Genomic DNA, 17,073 nt, shown 5'->3' on the forward strand with positions numbered 1-17,073 from the left:
ATCAAATGTATTTGTCACATACACATGGTTAGCAGATGTTAATGCGAGTGTAGCGAAATGCTTGTGCTTCTAGTTCCGACAATGCAGTAATAAAAAATAAAAAATACTGCATAGTTTCCTAGGAACGCGAAGCGAGGCGGCCATTTCTGTTACTGGCCCAACGTTCTTAACCAATCACACACACACACACACACACACACACACACACACACACACACACACACACACACACACACACGCGCACACACACGCGCGCGCACACACACAAGGAAGGCTTTCTTGCAAGGCTGTGTCTGCTCAGAGATGCTAACTAGGGCGTTTCTTCTCACCTCTATTCTCTTCACCACTATACTCTTTAAGACAAGACCTTAAGTCTCATCTGTGCTGTTAATCTGTGCTACAACACTGCACACGCATAGAGACGGAGTAAGTCCCTTTTATATTATGTTATTTAGACAGTGTTTTCTTGGTTAGCACAATAAATAGTACACTGTTATCGCAAAACAAAGATAATAACTTCTGTGAAGAACATATATTTTTTATTTAACTAGGCAAGTCAGATTAAGAACAAACTCTTATTTACAATGACAGCGGGTTAACTGCCTTGTTCAGAGGTAGATCAACAGATTTTTACCTTGTCAGCTCTGGGATTTGATCAAGCAACATTTTGGTTAGTGGCCCAACGCTCTAACCTACTAGGGTACCTGCCGCCCCACGAGGCTACCTGTCGCCCCGGAGCGATTATGTCTTGATAAAAGTGAGTGGTTGTGTGTATTATTGAACAATTAAGGGATTGTGTGATGATTCGCTTAGCAGCAGCTAGACGAGGGTTGATAAAAGAGAGTGGTTCGGCAGGACATTTGTTTAGAGGGTAAGGTTGAGGGTGAGGTGGGGGGGGGGTTAATAAGTGTTTTCTCATTAGATGCTGTTGGGTTCTTGATTTTACTGGGTAGGAAAAACAGTCTGATCAAGGTCCATGGTGTGTCTATCAGGGGGAAAAGATACGTTATCATGAATATCGAAGTCCCACTCAATGTCAAGACAAAAAAGGAGACGCTGGTTGTGATACTTAAATAAAAGTAAAGATTCCTTAATAGATAAAAATGACTCAAGTAAAAGTTAAAGTCACCCAGTAAAATACTACTTGAGTAAAAGTTAAAGTCACCCAGTAAAATACTACTTGAGTAAAAGTTAAAGTCACCCAGTAAAATACTACTTGAGTAAAAGTTAAAGTCACCCAGTAAAATACTACTTGAGTAAAAGTTAAAGTCACCCAGTAAAATACTACTTGAGTAAAAGTTAAAGTCACCCAGTAAAATACTACTTGAGTAAAAGTTTGAAAAGTATTTGGTTTTAAATACTGGAAAAAGTGTACTGAATGTCCATACTACTTGGGGCGGCAGGGTAGCTTAGTGGTTAGAGAGTAGTCCTAGTAACCGGAAGGTTGCAAGTTCAAATCCCCGAGCTGACAAGGTACAAATCTGTCGTTCTGCCCCTGAACAGGCAGTTAACCCACTGTTCCTAGGCTGTCATTGAAAATAAGAATTTGTTCTTAACTGACTTGCCTAGTTAAGTAAAGGTAAAAAAAAAAATACTTGAGTAAAAGTAAAACCTATACATGATCTTCCTAATATTAAGCAAATCAGACGGCACGATTTTCTTGTTTTTTTTACATTTACAGTCAGCCAGGGGCGCACTACAACACACCAAACGCAGTATTTGTGTTTAGTAAGTCCGCTAGACCAGATACAGTAGGGATGACAACCTGTTATGTTGATAGGTGTGTGAATTGGACCATATTGCTGTCCTGCCTGAGCATTCTAAACGTAACAAGTACTTTTTGGAGTCAGGGAAAATGTATGGGAGTACAAAGCACATATAAATAGTAAAGTAAAGTACAGCTACTGATAAATAACTAGGCCAGACACATTTTTGTGACAATTTGTGATGCTCAAATTTTATTTATTTATATTTCACTGGAAATAGTTCAGAAACGTATGTTTCCAAAAAAACGTTGATTAACAATCGTTTATTATCATAGAAACGGAAACTCTGTTGAAGCTTGAGCTTGAAAAAAGCATGAAACATACAGTAGAAACGCACTTCCTTTTTCTTCCATCTGTCATATGAACCTCAACTGGTAAATACTCTGCTACACTTGCTCTTTCTCAAATACACACGTGTGTGTGTGTGTGTGTGTGTGTGTGTGTGTGTGTGTGTGTGTGTGTGTGTGTGTGTGTGTGTGTGTGTGTGTGTGTGTGTGTGTGTGTGTGTGTGTGTGTGTGTGTGTGTGTGTGTGTGGAAAGATGAGTCCTTCTCATGTCTGTTGTTGTGGTAGTGACCTCTCCAGTCAAACACACGTGTGTGTGTCTGTGTCTGTGTGTCTGTGTGTCTGTGTCTGTGTGTGTGTGTGCGTGTGTCTATTTGTGATTTCCTGTGCCCTCCCTAATCAGTTTATGAAAGTTTACCTGACAGTGAGCCAACAGTAAAACTTCCATTGCTTAGAGGATATAACTGTTGACAAGATATAACACAAATGGAATGTTCCATGTTGGCTTGTCGAGCTCTATGATCAACAGTACATGAAAGAACCGATGACTTACATCAACTTCACCCACTCTTTATCCACACGTCCTGCTCGCACAAGATCACTACCATGTCTACACATAATTCAACTTACTTTGGTTTCAATGCCAACGAGTTGGCCTACAGGCCCTAGGCTATGATTTAGTGGTGCAGTGTTGATGAGCTTGTTCAATGAGGTCAAACAAAAGTAGTTCCTCCTGACCTGTCCCTGTTAATGCACCAACTTTCTCACCAACACCTCTCACCGAATATGTAGAAGGAACATATGGATGAAGAGCTAGATTTAGAACGGAAACTATTCTCATTGTCTGGTGACCATGACTTGGTTGAGCTATACCTTTATGTTTTGGGTTGGTTACGCCTAAATGGCGGTGTACCTGGCGCAGACAAAAAAATGCAGTGGTTGCTTTCCGGATGGTTTTCTATTTGTTTGGCGGCCGGGTATATCAACAGACCCTCTGCTACGTCAACCTACGCTTATATATGCACCATGTACAGTGCCAGTCAAAAGCTTGGACACACCTACTCATTGCAGGGTTTTTCTTTATTTTGACTATTTTCTACAATGTAGAATAACTATGAAATAACACATATGGAATCATGTAGTAATTGTTAAACAAATCAAAATATATTTTATATTTGAGATTATTCAAAGTAGCCACCCTTTGCCTTGATGACAGCTTTGCACATTCTTAGCATTCTCTCAACCAGCTTCATAAGGAATGCTTTTTCAATGGTCTTGAAGGAGTTCCCATATATGCTGAGCACTTGTTGGCTGCTTTTCCTTCACTCTGTGGTTCAACTCATCCCAAACCATCTTAATTGGGTTGAGGTTGGGTGATTGTGGAGGCCAGGTCATCTGATGCAGCACTCCATCACTCACCTTGGTCAAATAGCCATTACACAGTCTGGAGGTGTGTGTTGGGTCATTGTCCTGTTGAAAAACAAATGATAGTCCCACTAAGCGCAAACCAGATGGGATGGCATATCGCTGGTAGCCATGCTGGTTAAGTGTGCCTTGAATTCCACCGTTCAAATGTTCATTGCTCCTGTTTCTTGGCTCAAGCAAGTCTCTTCTTCTTATTGGTGTCCTTTAGTAGTGGTTTCTTTGCAGCAATTCGACAATGAAGGCCCGACTCACGCAGTCTCCTCTGAACAGTTGATGTTGAGATGTGTCTATTACTTGAACTCTGTGAAGCATTTATTTGGGCTGCAATCTGAGACGCAGTTAACTCTAATGAATTGATCCTCTACATCAGAGGTAACTCTGGGTTTTCCTTTCCTGTGATAGTCCTCATGAGAGCCAACTTCATCTTAGCGCCTGATGGTTTTTGAGACTGCACTTGAAGAAACTTTCAAGGTTCTTGAAATTGGGCTATCTTCTGTATACCACCCATACCTTGTCACAGCACAACTGATTGTTTCAAACACATTAAGATGAAAATAAATTCTACAAATGAACTTTTAACAAGGCACACCTGTTAATTTAAATACATTCCAGGTGACTACCTCTTGAAGCTGGTTGAGAGAATGCCAAGAGTGGGCAAAACTGTCATCAAGGCAAAAGGTGGCTATTTGAAGAATCTCAAATATAAAATATATTTCGATTTGATTTGATTTGTTTAACATGTGTTTGGTTACTACATGATTCCATATGTGTTATTTCATAGTTTTGATGTCTTCACTATTATTCTACAATGTAGACAATAGTCAAAATAATGAAAAACCATGCAATGAGAAGGTGTGTCCATTGTCATTGTAAACAAACACTGTATAGCCTCATAACATGGTTAAAACGATACATTTTATATGATGGGTGTTCAGTCCTTGCATCCATAGCTTTGTCTATTCATATGAGAGTGGTTACATTTCCCCATACCTCAGCTTTTTACCAAAACAGACATGGGGTGACAGTTTTGTTATCGTTTCATCTGTGGATTTGCCCTTTAAACAGCTGCATATTATCAAGGTGTCAAAGTGTCACCAACAAAAAGGTAAACAATCGGCCTATAGAAAATGCAGAATATGGCATTCATTTTTCACATGTAAATTGCACTTTTCAGTAGTGCTCAAAACATGCCATTCCATGAGTGCAGCATTTATTTTTCAACTGGAATCAATGAGCCCAATCAGTCCTCCATGACATCAAAATCATTAACAACAGAGTAGGGCTGGCTAATAAGTCATTAGTTTTGGTGTCATGCTCAGGTAAAACAATTTGGCTAGTCTATACTTCCATATTTCCAAGTCCTATTGTTGAAGATCAAGGGGTATAACATTTATTGGAATGACTGGAATTCTGATAGACTTTGGTTTTTAATGTAAAGATATCATTTAATCGTATTATTATATGTAGTAGAAAGCGATGAGTTAGAAGAAGCCTAAATAACCAACCTATAAAGTAAAATTGAACATCCATATATGGCCAGCTATGTAAACTTTAACAATGATTTATCCTGCAATAGATGTTGTTTAATTGGTAAATCTTTTTTTTTGTCTTCTTCTAATGCCTCTTAAGGGGAAATTAATCTAAAAGTAACGGAATGTAATCAGATTACGTTACAGAGTTTGGGGTCATCCCCAAATTACGTTACTTATTAAAATTATGGACAGGTAACGGATTACATTTATAAAGTAACCCAACCCTGCCTGTTAGTGATGGCTAAAATACCTTTATAGGTGCATGTACATTGCACCAAGCGAAGTCCCATAAGACTGAGTCATAATTCACTACATTTTATCAACTCTTTCCTCCAGTGGTCCTTGCCTCTAACGTAGTCAACAGACATGGACATTTAACGTCGTAGCAGGCCGTTCATTATATGACGTCAGTTGTACTCTGCAGCGACTTGACCAATGAGTTAAGAGACATTGTAAATGAGCTGAGGCGCTCATGTAGTAAGATCATTCACGTTCAGCGGCAACCAGATAAGTATATTGCAGAACCTGGGTGATACGCACGACTGTGTTGAAAATTATTGAAGGAAACATTCGCTTTTTTTATTGTCGTTACCATTGACCAAATCTTGATGGCTGTTTTGATCGCAAAATAAAACGTTTCGTTGCGACATTCACATGTGTTCTTTTTGACACGACAAGCGGATATTTTACACTTCCCCGGAGTCAGAGAGAAGACGAGGCGCTCAAAATGAAGTACAAAGTAAGTGACTGTTCACAAAGTCATTGAAATGAGATCTTCAGGAATTCACTGACATGGTTGTTGTAACGGATTTATTAAATTATTGTGTGATTATAAACTGGCAAAACACCAATATTTTATCTCCTTCAGACTAGACTTTATGTAGCCTAGGGCTATGTATTGGGGAAAAGTTCTAACTATTTTCACCACAAGTAAAAACAAGAATGAACCTGAGTTAGTTTCAGTTTAGATTGTAACAATGTTGTAACAACAGTGTTGTAGGCTAACAGCATTTGTGTAACAATGTTACCCAGGGAGACATTTAGCCCACCGCTGCCTTGGGATGTCAACGCGGGAAGAGGGTGTTCCGTGGTCTGTCAGTTCGTTCTTTGGCCTCCAGTCATAAACAGGGACATTACGATATTAATTACATTGGTTTAAAATATATATGTCCGGTTGCTTTCTCTGTGCGTAGGCTATGCGCTCTTCCAAAGTGGGCGAAGTGGGATTTAAAGTGCTGAAGTGATGCTCGAATCGCATGCGACGCTGAATACTAGCCTACATAAGAATGCTCTCCTCTACCGATGAATTCTCTCTCCTCTTCCCAATAATTCCCTCTACTCTTCCCAATAATTCCCTCTACTCTTCCCAATAATTCTCTCTCCTCTTCCCAATAATTCTCTCCTCTTCCCAATAATTCCCTCCCCTCTTCCCAATAATTCCCTCTCCTCTTCCCAATAATTCCCTCTACTCTTCCCAATAATTCTCTCTCCTCTTCCCAATAATTCCCCCCTCTTCCCAATAATTCTCTCTCCTCTTCCCAATAATTCTCTCTCCTCTTCCCAATAATTCCCCCCCATCTTCCCAATAATTCTCTCTCCTCTTCCCAATAATTCCCTCCCCTCTTCCCAATAATTCTCTCTCCTCTTCCCAATAATTCTCTCTCCTCTTCCCAATAATTCTCTCTCCTCTGCCCATGGGTCGATGTATTTCGGAGTAATGAAATACTCATGCGTTGACAGTGAATGCTATACCTTCACGGGTAATAAATAATACATGATTGTATCGAATCAGGTTACTTAGTAGGGGGATATGTCGGCACAGTCATTCTGAGTTATCTCTCTGTATCCCCTTGCTGTCCGTTCGACCGTGGCTGTAGCTTTGTTTGGGCAATATATTTAGTTTACACTCCAGGTCTGACGAACAAACGAGACATTCAGTGAAGTTGATTTAACCCATTCTACTCTGTGGGTGTGAGTCCTAGCACTGACTGGCCTGTTGTAACAAGTAAACCTCTTTATACATAATTGTCTCCATGACATAGCATATTCAGGGTTTTTTAAAAGCTGCTTAGATTGCATAATTGAATAGACTTCACTGTTCATGAGATCTGTAAAGAAACAGAGATTGCTCAATCAGGGCCTGGCTATGCCTCAGCATCAGCATAAATTCCTGCCTTGGGGGCATGGAGCTGTCTGTCTCTCAACTCCTATGTCAAGGAAACCTGGCCTCTTATAGTTTCAGACCTTTCCGCCACCATTAACAAACTCTGTAAGGCATTGATTGGAGCTTATGAAAAGACCCCACTTCCTACTATGGTTTGAGGTTCAGTACTCTTCTCGATTGGAATGCTTTTGTCTACTTCACACCATCAAGGAAATGTAGGGCACTTGGCAAGAGAGCTGGTCATACGTTCTGGAACCGACTGATGGTGCTGTTTGGAATCCTCCAAAATATCTGTAGTTACTGAAATAACCACCTCTGTTGTTCTTTATTGGAGTCATGTGCTTGGGTCTGAAGTCTGTGTTATCCGACCATATTAGGAATGTCAGAGCTGGCTGTCATGCAAAGCTGTGATGTAGTTTTCTGGTGTTTCAGTAGTATTAAGGGCCAATGACTTCAGTGTTAAATTACCACAATGCTGTAATACTCAGCTTGGCCTTAATCTTTGGGAAAATAACCCACATCTAGATTAGTATTAGAAGACCCCTCATTCGTATTAGAAGTCCACTTCACACTTCTGAGTGCATGGCGCATGCAGGCTTTCCCTAAGGGTAAAGTGATTGCTTTCGTCATGCCTGTGTATTCAGCCTTATTCTCCAGGGCTCTTTAGGGCTACAGGGTTTGTTATCAGGCCCTGTAGGGGTTGGATCGGTATACTACCTTCCCATTCCCTCTGACACAGCAGACCTGACCTCGTTGGACTCTACTACTCTCTACTACTCCACTCCTCTCTACTACTCCACTCCTCTCTACTACTCTCTACTACTCTCTACTACTCCACTCCTCTCTCCTCTCTCTACTACTCTCTACTACTCTCTACTACTCCACTCCTCTCTACTACTCCACTCCTCTCTCCTCTCTCTACTACTCTCTACTACTCCACTCCTCTCTACTTTCTCGACTACTACTCTCTACTACTCCACTCCTCTCTACTACTCTCTACTACTCCACTCCTCTCTACTACTCTCTACTACTCCACTCCTCTCTCTAATACTCTCTACTACTCCACTCCTCTCTACTACTCTCTACTACTCCACTCCTCGCTAGTACACTCTAGTACTCTCTACTACTTCACTCCTCTCTACTAATCTCTACTACTCTACTCCTCTCTACTCCACTCCTCTCTACTACTCTCAAATACTTTCTACTACTCTCTACTACTCCACTCCTCTCTCTACTACTCCTCTCCTCTCTCTACTACTCCACTCCTCTTTACTACCTTATGCTACTCTCTACTACTTCACTCCTCTCTACTACTCTCTACTACTCCTCTCCTCTCTCTAATACTCCACTCCTCTCTACTGCTCCACTCCTCTCTCTACTACTCCTCTCCTCTCTCTACTACTTTCTATTACTCCTCTCCTCTCTCTACTACTCCATTCCTCTCTCTACTACTCTCTACTACTCCACTCCTCTCTCTAATACTCCACTCCTCTCTACTGCTCCACTCCTCTCTCTACTACTCCTATCCTCTCTCTACTACTTTCTATTACTCCTCTCCTCTCTCTACTACTCTCTACTACTCAACTCCTCTCTCTACTACTCCACTCCTCTCTCTACTACTCTCTAATAGTCTCTACTGCTCCACTCCTCTCTCTACTACTTTCTACTACTCAACTCCTCTCTCTACTACTCCACTCCTCTCTCTACTACTCTCTAATACTCTCTACTGCTCCACTCCTCTCTCCACTCCTCTCTACTTCTCTACTACTCCACTCCTCTCTCTACTACTACTCTCTCTCCTACTCTCTACTATTCTCTACTACTCTTTAGTACTCTCTACTACTCCACTCCTCTCTCTACTTCTCCTCTCCTCTCTCTACTACTCTCTACTACTTCACTCCTCTCTACTACTCTCTACTACTCCATTCATCTCTACTACTTTCTACTACACTTTACCTCTCCACTCCTCTCTCTAGTACTCTCTACTACTCCACTCCTCTCTCTAGTACTCTCTACTACTCCACTCCTCTCTCTACTACGCCACTCCTCTCTCTACTACTCTCTAATACTCTCTACTGCTCCACTCCTCTCTCTAGTACTCTCTACTACTCCACTCCCCTCTCTACTACTCTCTACTACTCCACTCCTCTCTACTACTTTCTACTACTCTCTACTACTCCACTCCTCTCTCGACTACTCATCTCCTCTCTCTACTACTCTCTAAAACGCTCTGCTACTCCACTCCTTTCTCTACTACTCCATTCCTATCTCTAGTACTCCACTCCTCTCTCTACTACTCCACTCCTCTCTCTACTACTCCACTCCTCTCTCTAGTACTCTCTACTACTCTCTAATACTCTCTACTACTCAACTCCCCTCTCTACTACTCTCTACTACTCCACTCCTCTCTCTACTACTCCTCTACTCTCTCTACTACTCTCTACTACTCCACTCCTCTCTCTACTACTCCACTCCTCTCTCTAGTACTCTCTACTACTCTCTAATACTCTCTACTACTCAACTCCCTTCTCTACTACTCTCTACTACTCCACTCCTCTCTACTACTTTCTACTACTCTCTACTACTCCACTCCTCTCTCTACTACTCCACTCCTCTCTCTACTACTCCACAACTCTCTCTACTACTCCACTCCTCTCTCTACTACTCTCTAATACTCTCTACTACTCCACTCTTCTCTCTACTACTCCACTCCTCTCTCTACTACTCCACTCCTCTCTCTACTACTCCACTCTTCTCTCTACTACTCTACTCCTCTCTACTACTCCATATTACTCCTCTCTCTACTACTCCACTCCAATCTCTACTACTCTATATTACTCCTCTCTCTACTACTCCACTCCTCTCTATACTACTCTCTACTACTCCACTCCTCTCTCTACTACTCTTCTCCTCTCTCTACTACTCTCTACTACTCCACTCCTCTCTCTACTACTCCACACCTCTCTCTACTACTCCACTCCTCTCTCTACTACTCTCTAATACTCTCTACTACTCCACTCTTCTCTCTACTACTCCACTCCTCTCTCTACTACTCCACTCCTCTCTCTACTAATCCACTCTTCTCTCTAGTACTCTAATTCTCTCTACTACTCCACTCCTCTCTCTACTACTCCACTCCTATCTCTACTACTCCACTCCTCTCTACTACTCCACTCCAATCTCTACTACTCTATATTACTCCTCTCTCTACTACTCTCTACTACTCCACTCCTCTCTCTACTACTCTCTACTACTCCACTCATCTCTCTGCTACTACACTCCTTTCTCTACTACTTTCTACTACTCCACTCCTTTCTCTACTACTCTCTACTACTCCACTCCTCTCTCTACTACTCCACTCCTCTCCTACTCTCTACCACTCCTCCTCTCTCTACTACTCCACTCCTTTCTCGACTACTCTCTACTACTCCACTCCTTTCTCGACTACTCTCTACTACTCCACTCCTTTCCCTACTACTCTCTACTACCCCACTCCTCTCTCTACTACTCCACTCCTTTCTCTACTACTCCACTCCTTTCGCTACTACTCTCTAATACTCCACTCCTCTCTCTACTACTCCACTCCTTTCTCTACTACTCTCTAATACTCTCTACTTCTCCACTCCACTCTCTACTACTCTCTACTACTCCACTCCACTCTCTACTACTCCACTCCTCTCTCTAATATTCCACTCCTCTCTCTACTACTCCACTCCTTTCTCTACTACTCTCTACTACTCCACTCCTCTCTCTACTACTCCACTCCTTTCTCTACTACTCTCTACTACTCCACTCCTCTCTCTAAATTATTCCACTCCTCTCTCAACTACTCCTTTCTCTAGTCTCTACTCCTCTCTCTACTACTCCACTCCTCTCTCTACTACTTTCTACTACTCTACTACTCCACTCTTCTCTCAACTACTCCACTCCTCTCTCTACTACTCCACTCCTTTCTCTACTACTCTACTGCTCGACTCCTCTCTCTACTACTCCAATCCTCTCTCTACGACTCCACTCCTCTCTCTACTACTCCACTCCTTTCTCTACTACTCCAATCCTCTCTCTACTACTCCACTCCTCTCTCTACTACTCCACTCCTTTCTCTACTACTCCACTCCTCTCTCTACTACTCCACTCCTTTCTCTACTACTCCAATCCTCTCTCTACTACTCCACTCCTCTCTCTACTACTCCACTCCTTTCTCTACTACTCCAATCCTCTCTCTACTACTCCACTCCTCTCTCTACTACTCCACTCCTTTCTCTACTACTCCACTCCTCTCTCTACTACTCCACTCCTCTCTCTACTACTCCACTCCTCTCTCTACTACTTTCTACTACTCTCTACTACTCCACTCCTCTCTCTACTACTCTCTTCTACTCTCTACTGCTCCACCCCTCTCTCTACTACTCCTCTTCTCTCTCCACTACTCTCTACTACTCTCTACTCTGCCACGTTTGTCTGAGAGGGCTTAGCAATAGCACAGACACCACCACACCATTCAATCTGTGATAACCTATCTTTATTATGCAACGGAACAAAGAAAGGGAAGGTTGGATGTATGCTAGGCTGGGATAGGTCAGGCAGTCAGGGACCTGACCTCTGGTTACACTTCACAGGTTGAGTCCCAAATGCCACCCTATGTAGTGCACTACTTTTTACCAGGGTCCATTAGCCTGTGGTCAAAAGTAGTCCACTATATAGATTAAATGACACACTAATAGCTATCTTCTGTCTGTTCCTGAGTCAGCCATTCTGGTTGACAGTTTACAGCCTTTATCTTCTGACATAGCCCAGTTTAATCCACTTAAATATTGACAGGAAATTTTCTGTCCCTTCTATCAGATGCTCTTCCTCTTACTGGATGTGAATCATTCATAGCGCTGAAGTGTTAAGAATTAAATTCCTCCTGGATTGTTTATGTTTTGCCCTGGGAACACTGAATGCGTACCAAATGACAAACTATTCCCTGGCCTATATAGTCCACTACTTTTCTCAAACCACCCGGGTCAGATGAAATGGACTCGCTGGCTGCCTGCCAGACTGGCTGGGGTTCACAGATTCATAACACTGGACTGTCTGGGGTTCACAGATTCATAACACTGGACTGTCTGGGGTTCACAGATTCATAACACTGGACTGGCTGGGGTTCACAGATTCATAACACTGGACTGGCTGGGGTTCACAGATTCATAACACTGGACTGGCTGGGGTTCACAGATTCATAACACTGGACTGGCTGGGGTTCACAGATTCATAACACTGGACTGGCTGGGGTTCACAGATTCATAACACTGGACTGGCTGGGGTTCACAGATTCATAACACTGGACTGTCTGGGGTTCACAGATTCATAACACTGGACTGGCTGGGGTTCACAGATTCCTAACACTGGACTGTCTGGGGTTCACAGATTCATAACACTGGACTGGCTGGGGTTCACAGATTCATAACACTGGACTGTCTGGGGTTCACAGATTCATAACACTGGACTGGCTGGGGTTCACAGATTCATAACACTGGACTGGCTGGGGTTCACAGATTCATAACACTGGACTGGCTGGGGTTCACAGATTCATAACACTGGACTGGCTGGGGTTCACAGATTCATAACACTGGACTGGCTGGGGTTCACAGATTCATAACACTGGACTGGCTGGGGTTCACAGATTCATAACACTGGACTGGCTGGGGTTCACAGATTCATAACACTGGACTGGCTGGGGTTCACAGATTCATAACACTGGACTGGCTGAGGTTCACAGATTCATAACACTGGACTGGCTGGGGTTCACAGATTCATAACACTGGACTGGCTGGGGTTCACAGATTCATAACACTGGACTGGCTGGGGTTCACAGATTCATAACACTGAAACAAGGAGGAGGGAGGGAGAGGGAGAGGAGAGAGGGAGGGAGGGAGATGGGAGGGAGGGAGATGGAGAGAAAGGAGAGGGAGAGGGAGAGGGAGAGAGATAGGGGGGAGAGGGAAGAAAGAGAGGAGAGAGATGGAGAGAAAGAAAGCAGGGAGAGGGGGAGAGAGGGAGGAGATGGAGGAAAGAAAGAGAGGAGAGAGAGATATGGAGAGAAAGAAAGAGAGAGAGAGGGAGAGAGAGAATATCCTGGAGGAGAATGTAAAAGACAGCAGAGGGATAAGATAGGTCATAAGGGGTCATACACTACTCATAAAACAAATGTAGAACTTTTATTATTCAGAAACATACCGTCAAATACCACCAGACCATCAAGAAATTAGAAAAATATTGTGATGTGTATATTTTGGTCATAATGGCTCAGTCCTACATACCCATAGTAGTCCAACATCCACCCCCTTTAAGCTGGTTCTTTTGAGACTGACAGGTCATAAACCGTACATAAACAAACCGTACAGTACATAAACCGTACATAAACAAACCGTACAGTACATAAACCGTACATAAACAAACCGTACATAAACAAACCGTACATAAACAAACCGTACATAAACAAACCGTACATAAACAAACCGTACAGTACATAAACCGTACATAAACAAACCGTACAGTACAAAAACCGTACATAAACAAACCGTACATAAACAAACCGTATAGTACAAAAAACGTGGTAGAAATAGCTCCACCACCACAGTGAAGACTGATTAGGTGAACCGAACTTCTTCTGGGGTGTGTTTTCTCTCTTTCTTCTTCTGGGGTGTGTTTTCTCTCTTCTTCTGGGGTGTGTTTTCTCTCTTTCTTCTTCTGGGGTGTGTTTTCTCTCTTCTTCTGGGGTGTGTTTTCTCTCTTTCTTCTTCTGGGGTGTGTTTTCTTCTTTCTTCTTCTTCTTCTGGGGTGTGTTTTCTCTCTTCTTCTGGGGTGTGTTTTCTCTCTTTCTTCTGGGGTGTGTTTTTCTCTTCTTCTGGGGTGTGTTTTTCTCTCTTCTTCTGGGGTGTGTTTTTCTCTTTCTTCTTCTGGGGTGTGTTTTTCTTCTTTCTTCTTCTGGGGTGTGTTTTCTTCTTTCTTCTTCTGGGGTGTGTTTTTTCTTCTTCTGGGGTGTGTTTTTCTTCTTCTGGGGTGTGTTTTTTCTCTCTTTCTTCTTCTGGGGTTTCTCTCTTCTTCTGGGGTGTGTTTTTCTCTTTCTTCTTCTGGGGTGTGTTTTCTTCTTCTGGGGTGTGTTTTCTTCTTTCTTCTTCTGGGGTGTGTTTTCTCTCTTTCTTCTTCTGGGGTGTGTTTTCTCTCTTTCTTCTTCTGGGGTGTGTTTTCTCTCTTTCTTCTTCTGGGGTGTGTTTTCTCTCTTTCTTGCGGGCTCAGGTGCCAGGCAGCGGTCCAAAGAGAATGGGGGCGAAGGAGAGAGTGAATACATTGTTCTGCAAGCCAGTGATTGAGGACAGAGGAGGGGGGGTTCTAATACTGAAAGAGAAGGAAACTGAAAGAAATAGGAAGTGGGGTAGGCGGAGCGAGGGGAAATAGAGCTGGGTGTGTGAGATGGGGGTGGGGTGGTTGGGTCCAGGAGCTCCCCATGACTAAAACCCTCCTGGAGGAATGTGTATGGAGAGGTTAGTCAGAAGATGCACTTGATTGTTTCAAGGTTTCCCCTTCTCATTGGCTACGAGAGTTTAGCCCAGCTAGGGGGCCCACCAAGAGTTCACAGTCTTTTCAGTGTGTGTGTGTGTGTGTGTGTGTGTGTGTGTGTGTGTGTGTGTGTGTGGCATTGCTCAGAAAGAGCACTTCTCTGTGCAGGCATTTGTATTCTCCAGGAGAAGAACAGGGTTGATTCATGGAGCAGATTTCAGCCATCGTTGAAGTATACAATCCTCTCCTTTGTTGTAAGGCCTTTCTCCCACAAATCAACCTTTTACTGAGGGAGCCTGTACCCGTGTAATTACAAAGACATTGTTATGCAGGTACATTAGTATGACACGACCATTGCATCTCAATGTTCTTACTTTCAATATCAAATCATTCTTAGTCCTTTCAACATAAAACCCCACAAAACAGACTCGCTACGTTGTTTTCATAAGGTGGTGAAAAGTTTGGGAGACATTTTAGAGTGTAGTTTGCTCGTTCCCTTGCATAAGTCTCTGTGTGTGTGTGTGTGTGTGTGTGTGTGTGTGTGTGTGTGTGTGTGTGTGTGTGTGTGTGTGTGTGTGTGTGTACTCAGTTTCTCTACACCTCTCTGGAGATATTTCTGAATTCTCCCTCTTGTTGCCCCCACTTCACCCCCTCCCCGTCAACAAAATGTTCCACTGTGAGCAGCGTGAAGAGCACATTCCCCTGCTATGAATGAACAAAGGTTCCACACCCCCTGCTGTGCCATTGCACTGTGGGCCGAGCATTACCATTTGAAAATGGCCAGTGGGGAGAGGCAGAATGCATTATGGGCCGCGGCGCCTGAGAGTTCTCTGCCTTACATCAATAACAATACAAAACCAATCATTTCCATGTTTAACCTTAGGAGGAAATCAATCAAACTGATCCTAGATCACTCTGAGATGGTTGTGAATATGGGCCTAGGTCAAAAGTTGTTCACTGTCTAGGGAATAGGGTGCCATTTGGGATTCCGTCCTGATGTCAAACTAAAAGAACCTTGACAGCTGAGAACATGGTGGTCCAGCCAAGAAGTCCCCATGCTGCTAAGGCATTCTCAAGCTCAGCTTTCACAACAAATTGCCTTGTATGCAAGCAGCTACCGTGCGTTTAGTGCCTGGGAGAGTCAATGTGGGTGTCTGTGCTAGAGTGAGTAAATAGCAGTGTCTACATTAGTTGCTATTTTGTAAGCTGGCAAATATCTTGTTTTATAATGTCACTCTTTGTGGAGTAAATACTCTTCTTTTTTTTCTCCAAAGTGGTCCGAATACACTACTATACTGAGCCCTTTTTTTCAATACACTACTATACTGAGCCCTTTTGGCTATTCAATACACTTTATGAATTAAAGATACTACGATGGAGGACGTTTTATATTTTTGTGTTGGGGCAGAACCTCTTTGTGGAGCGTGAAATTGAGAGGACAGTGTGAAGCGAACCTGGTGTGTTTCTATGTAAAGCCATGAAATGTGTTCCTGTAGAGATACCGTAAACACATCGTACATCTCGGCCAATAGCTTTTGACGGATTATGTCCCTAAGGGTTACTAGGTTACACCCCCCCATCTTTTACGCCCCTTATCCCTCTTAATAGAACCCCCTTCTTCCCCAGAGCTGAGACCTCTTTATCTTTGATCCCATGAATACCGTTACATTAGTTGAGTCAAAAGTCTTCTGGCCTGGCTTTTAGGTATGTCAAGGACTGTATTACACAATACACTACTATACTGAGCCCTTTTGGAGAAGGCTATTCAATACACTACTATACTGAGCCCTTTTGGAGAAGGCTATTCAATACACTACTATACTGAGCCCTTTTGGAGAAGGCTATTCAATACACTACTATACTGAGCCCTTTTGGACAAGGCTATTCAATACACTACTTACTGAGCCCAAGGCTATTCAATACACTACTATACTTTTGAGCCCTGAGCCCTTTTGGAGAAGGCTATTCAATACACTACTATACTGAGCCCTTTTGGAGAAGGCTATTCAATACACTACTATACTGAGCCCTTTTGGAGAAGGCTATTCAATACACTACTATACTGAGCCCTTTTGGACAAGGCTATTCAATACACTACTATACTGAGCCCTTTTGGAGAAGGCTATTCAATACACTACTATACTGAGCCCTTTTGGAGAAGGCTATTCAATACACTACTATACTGAGCCCTTTTGGACAAGGCTATTCAATACACTACTATACTGAGCCCTTTTGGAGAAGGCTATTCAATACACTACTATACTGAGCCCTTTTGGACAAGGCTATTCAATACACTACTATACTGAGCCCTTTTGGAGGCTATTCAATACACTACTAGGCTAGGCTATTCAATACAC

General features: G+C 42.8%; 1 protein-coding gene across 2 annotated transcripts in view; it reads left to right on the plus strand.

Moving 5' to 3' along the window:
• Window positions 1-363: 363 nt before the first annotated feature.
• LOC112235840 (enhancer of filamentation 1) overlaps window positions 364-17,073 on the plus strand; it is a 65,834-nt gene continuing 49,124 nt past the window's right edge. The window contains exon 1 of one of the 2 annotated variants that reach the window (XM_042295155.1): window positions 364-426. Coding sequence is in view for 1 of the 2 variants with exons in the window: in XM_024404374.2 (XP_024260142.1) it covers window positions 5,735-5,746 (12 nt within the window). In the remaining variant the exon portion in view is untranslated. Of the gene's footprint in view, window positions 427-5,471; window positions 5,747-17,073 lie in introns of those variants that run through there. The other variant, XM_024404374.2, reaches the window with a different exon arrangement.

The sequence above is a fragment of the Oncorhynchus tshawytscha genome, linkage group LG13 (genome assembly GCF_018296145.1).
Source record: "Oncorhynchus tshawytscha isolate Ot180627B linkage group LG13, Otsh_v2.0, whole genome shotgun sequence".
Taxonomy (NCBI): Eukaryota; Metazoa; Chordata; class Actinopteri; order Salmoniformes; family Salmonidae; genus Oncorhynchus; species Oncorhynchus tshawytscha.